This window comes from Orycteropus afer, unplaced genomic scaffold (assembly GCF_000298275.1).
Source record: "Orycteropus afer afer isolate SDZICR_OR568_19922 unplaced genomic scaffold, OryAfe1.0 scaffold00099, whole genome shotgun sequence".
In the NCBI taxonomy this organism is placed as follows: domain Eukaryota; kingdom Metazoa; phylum Chordata; class Mammalia; order Tubulidentata; family Orycteropodidae; genus Orycteropus; species Orycteropus afer.
Window position 1 is genome coordinate 3,036,971 of NW_006921686.1, and position 5,728 is coordinate 3,042,698.

Below are 5,728 nucleotides of genomic sequence, written 5' to 3' on the forward strand. Positions count from 1 at the left end.
GAGACTGGGAAAGACTGAGGGGAGAGACAGACAGACCGATACCACACACACAGAGACACGCACACACGCAGGGAGCTGGGGGCAGGCGGGGAGACAAGCAGACACCAGACAGACACCGCCCCCCTGCTGCCATGCGTACCCCGGGGAGGCTGCAGGTGGTGGGCGTCTGAGTGGGCTGGGGTGTGGCCACACGAGCAGCCCAATCAGCGCCCGGCCCCTCCTTCCTCGCCCACCCACCTCCCACCCTTGGGGACCCTCCTCGACGTCGGTCCAGGCCCCGCAGACAAACGCAGGCCGAGCATGGCGGATTCCTGCCGAAACCTCACCTACGTCCGGGGCTCAGTGGGCCCGGCCACCAGCACCCTGATGTTCGTGGCGGGCGTGGTGGGCAACGGGCTGGCCTTGGGCATCTTAGGGACGCGGCGCCGGTCACGCCCCTCGGCGTTTGCAGTGCTGGTCACGGGGCTGGCGGGCACCGACCTGCTGGGCACGTGCTTTCTGAGCCCCGCCGTGTTCGTGGCCTACGCCCGCAACAGCTCGCTGCTGGGCCTGGCCCGGGGAGGCCCGGCCCTCTGCAACGCCTTCGCCTTCGCCATGACCTTCTTCGTCCTGGCCTCCACGCTCATCCTGTTCGCCATGGCGGTGGAGCGCTGCCTGGCGCTCAGCCACCCCTACCTGTACGCCCAGCTCGACGGGCCGCGCTGCGCCCGCCTGGCGCTGCCCGCCATCTACGCCTTCTGCACCGTCTTCTGCTCACTGCCCCTGCTGGGCCTGGGGCGCCACCAGCAGTACTGCCCCGGCAGCTGGTGCTTCATCCGCATGCGCGCAGCCGAGCCGGGCAGCTGCGCCTTCTCATTGGCCTACGCCAGCCTCGTGGCGCTGCTGGTGGCCGCCATCTTCTTTTGCAACGGCTCGGTCACCCTCAGCCTCTGCCGCATGTACCGCCACCAGAGGCGCCACCAGAGCTCAGTGGCGCCCGGGCCCCGGGCGGGCGAGGACGAGGTGGACTATCTGGTCCTGCTGGCGCTCATGACCGGGATCATGGCCGTGTGCTCCCTGCCACTCACGGTGAGTCCCCTCTGCAGCCGGGACAGGTGGGCGGGGCAGAAGGTGGCGCCTGGCTGTGCCCCATCCCACGCGTAAGAACACGGGAAGACTGAGACTCCGAAGGGGCAAGACCTCCCCACTTGGCCGTGTCCCCACTTACCTCCCTTGTAGCCCCTCGTCTCTCCTCTGCCACATGGCCAGGTGTCTCTTGCCCCTCCCCCACAATCACAATGACCCCCACCCACTGTAATGCTGTTGTTAGTTGCCTGGATTTGATTTCCACTCACGTGACCCCGTGTGCGTCAGAACCGCTCCACAAAGGTTTTAAGGCCTTTTAGAGCCAGATTGCCAGGGCTTTCTTCCGGGGCGCCTCTGGGTTGATTCGAACCAGCAGCCTTTTGGCTCCTGGTTGAGTGCTTAACCGTTTGTACCCTCCAGGGAAGACTCCTTGTAAATAAGACCCACCGTCCACGGAGCACGTGGTCTGTGCCTGCCGCGTGCTCCTTGTTGTGTGCGGTTGGCTCAGTTCCAGCTCATAGTGCCTCCACCTGTCAGAGCAGAACTGCTCCATAGGGTTTCCGGTGCTGTCGTCTGTATGGGAGCAGCTCACGGCGTCTTTCTCTGGTGGCTATTGTGTGGGATCGAACTATTTGGATTTTAGCAGCCCAGCGCTTACCCTTGTGTCAGCAGGGGTCCTTGCCCCCGACGCTGCTTGGGGACTTACAGACACCTTCGCAGTCTTCAAGATGACCTCATCCACCCACTCCCCCAGCCAGCGTTTGCCAGGAGAAGGGAACCGTGTTCTGTCCTGGCACCATTCTGCAGCTGAGGGGCTATGGACTCTTGTCCACTCTCACACAGAGCCAGGGTCCCTGGGTCCCCAGTTTCAGAGCTTGACTTCCCCCTCCCCCCACTCCCTGCTTCCCCATGTCAGTTCCACCCTTCTGCTCTGTGGTTTGACTCTCCCTTCTTCAACCCTGCTTCCTGCAGGGGCTGCAGCCACTCCCCTCCTGCTCCGGGTTCAGTGGCCTGTGGGACACACTCAGATGTGTCTCCCCCCCCACCCACGTAATACTCCAGGCCTGTTTTCCAGGGGCTAGGCCACATTTGGAGGGTCCTCAGACCTGCTGTGGGTTATGCGTGACTCAGAGACCAGAAAGAGGTGTGGACCCCACACGCGGACATAGCAATTCTGCAGGGGGTTTCAGGGGGCCTAGAGGAGCTCTGGTAGCATAGTGGCTAAAGCACTTGACTGCTAACCAGAAGGCTGGCGGTTCAAACCCACCAGCCACTCCTCGGAAGGAAGGTTGGGCAATCCTACTTCCGTAGTGATACTGCCTCGGAAACCCAAGGAGGGGTCGCTATGAGTCGGGGCCGACTCGACGGCACATAACAACAACAACAACAGAGAGCGCAGAAGGGAGCCCTGGTGGCACCGTGGTTAAGCACTCGGCTGGTAATGGAAAGGTCTGGGGTTGGAACGCACCAACCCCGCTCCTGGGAGAAAGACGAAAGATGTGGTAGTTTCCTTCCTTAAACATTACAACCTGGAATCCCTGTGGGGCGGTTCTATTCTGCCCTATAGAGTCCCTGTGCGTCAGATTTGACTCCAGGCGGCAGCAGGTTTAGACACCAAAGAGTCCGCAGATTCCCGGGGCGCCAGGAGCCCCCCAGACACAGCCCCTCACCTTCCTCCCTCTCGCCAGGCCTCCGGGGGGCTTCAGTGCCTCTGCGCACGGATGCACTGGTTATTGCGTATTCATTCATCTTATCTTACTTCCTTCCCCCGCTGACTTACGCAGTGCCCTTTTCTTCATTCAGGGAGCAAGCAGGATGCGGGGTGCTGGGGGGGCCCGTGGGGGGGAGCAGGGGATTCTCGGTTCCTTCTGACGCCTCGTCCCGCCTCCAGATCCGCGGCTTCACGCAGGCCATCGCCCCGGACAGCAGCGAGATGGGGGACCTCCTCGCCTTCCGCTTCACCGCCTTCAACCCCATCCTGGATCCCTGGGTCTTCATTCTCTTCCGCAAGGCTGTGTTCCAGCGCCTCCGGGTCTGGCTCTGCGGCCTGGGCCCCCCGGCTGCCAGCGGAGACTTGCAAACGCCCTTTGCCCAGCCCGCCTCGCGGAAGGACTCAAGGCCCCCCCCAGTCCTGGAGGGCAAGGAGGGGAGCTGGGTGCCTATGTCAGCCTGGGGCGAGGGCCGCGTGGCCGCTTCACCTCTCGCGCAGGGATCTGGCGGCCTCGGGGGAACGGGCTCCAAGGCCGAGCCCGCCGCAGCCTGCTCTCTGTGCTGACGGCTTAGTGGCCCTGTCATCCGTCTCCAGCCTGGCTTCCTGGAGCCTTGGAGCTGCTTCTGACTGACGGCGGCCCCGTCTGTGTCCGAGTAGCACTGAGCTCCAGAGGGTTTTCAATGGCTGACTTTGGGGGCAGTCACCAGGCCTTTCTCTGAGGCAATATGGGGGGACTTTGAACCTGCAGCCTTTTGGTTAGTAGCTGACTGGGTTAATCCTTGGCACTACCCAGGGACATGGCTGCAGGCTGCAAGAGGGGTCAGCAGAAGGTTGAACCCTGGAGCCTTGGCCGGCCAGAACCCTGCACCCCCAAATTCTGGGGGTGATCAGCTGCTATTTCTTCTCCTTCAGGGCTGCTGCTGGAGGCTCTCAGAGCGAGTGAGGGAAAGTTTATCCTGGAACACAGAAAGAATCGTTCTCCCAAAATAACTGGGGGCCTGGGTGGCCCTCCTGGCCCTGGCTCCCCATCCATCTCACTGTCTAAACATTTAGACGGCGGGAAGGTTCCCAGTAGCTTTTCGCATGCTCGAGTCTGCTGGGGTTAAGCTCCCGGCTCCGATCCTGATCTATCCAGGGTGTCCCGGCTGTCCCCCCAAATCCCGAGGGGATGCCCTGACCTCTACAAGCCTCTTCAAGGACCGGAAGATTCTCAGAACGCCCTGACACCCCTGCTCTCTGCCTCCCTCCAGACTTGGGACCCTAGCTTGGGAGTCAGCAGACCTGGCACCCCAAGGGGAGGTGAGAGGCAGGGGACACTGCTGCATCGTGGGTGGCATGATCTGAAAAGGCCTGAGAAACTCTAGGGATGTCACAGGTGGACAGTGGGGCACAGGTGAGGGGCTGTGGGGGCCGGTGGCTGAAGGGGTGTGGGCTGCAGCCCCAGGTGTAATTGTAACAGCCGTAGGGTCACTGTAACAGAGTCCCACAAACTGGGTGGCTTGAAACAATGGAAATTCACTGTCTTCACAGCTCTGGAGGCTGGAAGTCCAAAGTCAAGGTACCTGCAGGGCTGTGTTCCCTCTGAGGCTGCAGGGGAAGGTCCCCCAGGCCCCCTGGAGCTTCGGGTGGTTGCCCACAGTCCCGGACATTGCTTGGCTCGTGGATGCGTCACGCCCACCTCTGCCTCCGTCTGCATGTGGTGTCTTCCCTCTGTGTTTGCGTCTCCGTGTCTCTCACGGGACACTGCTCATTGGATTAGGGTCCACCCTACTCCAGTGTGACTTCCTGCTAACTGGTTACATCATCTAAGACCCTGTTTCAAACAAGGTCATGTTCACTGGTACCGGGGATTAGGACTTCAACATACCTTTGAATGACTGGGACACAACTCAACCCGTAACACCAGGGACCACCCAAGAACATGGCCCTAAGTCCTCTGCCTGTCCCCAGGGTCTTCCTTCCCAAGCCTGGCCTCATGTCATGGTCCTTGGAGCCCTCACACAACTTTCTTCATTCATTCGCTCAACTAATACTCATTGGGCACCGAGGCTGCCTGCCTGGTGTTGGGGCCAAATGGGGCCAAAGATCCCTGCGCTGGCCCCCACTGGGGTGACTGCCAGCTCTCTACCCCGTTCCCTGCTTGTGATTGCTGTTTCCTACCCTCAGAGAGGCCTGGGTTCAAGGGGCCATGGGAGTGAGGGGACCAGCCTAAAAGAGAATTGGCCCTTAGGGGGCTGTTAGGGCAAATGGGAAACACTCCACACTGCCTGCCTGTTTGTTTTGTGGGTTCAGACGATGCCTCTGCACCCCCGGGTACCTCCTTCAGGGACAGGAGCAAGGAAGGTTGGGAGCACCAGGCTGGGAGCGCTTCCTCCGTCCTCCCCACAGCCTCACAGGCACTGCTGTTCAGTTCAGAGAGGCAGCCGCCTGGCGGGTCCCCAGCGAGCAGGGAGCCAGGCAGGAGGGGAGCAGGCCTGTCTCCCATCTTCATCTACCCGCCTTGTCTGGACCTCGGTTTCCTTTCTTGTAGAGCGGTGATAAGCATCAAGCGGTCAGCTCAGCCCACAGGTTGGCGGAGGGTTAAGTGGATCCCCTGGAAAAGCAATTTACACACGAGAGGCGGCCCTCAGTAAACGGGACTGTTATGCCCTGTCCTCCTTGTTGTCTCTTGTGACCCGGGCAGATGTGGGCTGCAAACAGTGCTGCGCTTTGCTCTGTTGTTTTGACCTTGGTTTTTTCAGTCACCACGTTGTTTCAAATCCCATGAAAGGGCGAGGAGCGCCCGAGAGGGTCCGACACAGGTCAGCAGCCCTCTTTAGTGGGTGCGGGTTTCTTTTTGGGGGCAATGAAGAGGTTGGGGAATGAGCCCGCGGTGATGGCGGCATACACGGTGAACTTGGTGAAGACCTCCAAGTTATCCACTTTAAAATGGTTAAAATGATCAGCCGGGCA

General features: G+C 60.8%; 1 protein-coding gene across 1 annotated transcript; it reads left to right on the top strand.

Moving 5' to 3' along the window:
• The first annotated feature begins 300 nt into the window (after positions 1–300).
• Positions 301–3,340, top strand: PTGIR (prostaglandin I2 receptor). The gene is made up of 2 exons (XM_007942888.2): positions 301–1,068; positions 2,957–3,340. Exons 1-2 carry the CDS (start codon positions 301–303, stop codon positions 3,338–3,340), a joined length of 1,152 nt encoding a protein of 383 aa, XP_007941079.1.
• The last annotated feature ends 2,388 nt before the right edge of the window (positions 3,341–5,728 follow it).

Excerpts from the sequence above, each read along its gene's own strand:
- PTGIR (XM_007942888.2), top strand. The coding sequence starts at position 301 with ATGGCGGATTCCTGCCGAAACCTCACCTACGTCCGGGGCTCAGTGGGC. Across the intron at positions 1,069-2,956 it reads TGTGCTCCCTGCCACTCACG|ATCCGCGGCTTCACGCAGGC; the intron begins GTGAGTCCCCTC and ends TCCCGCCTCCAG.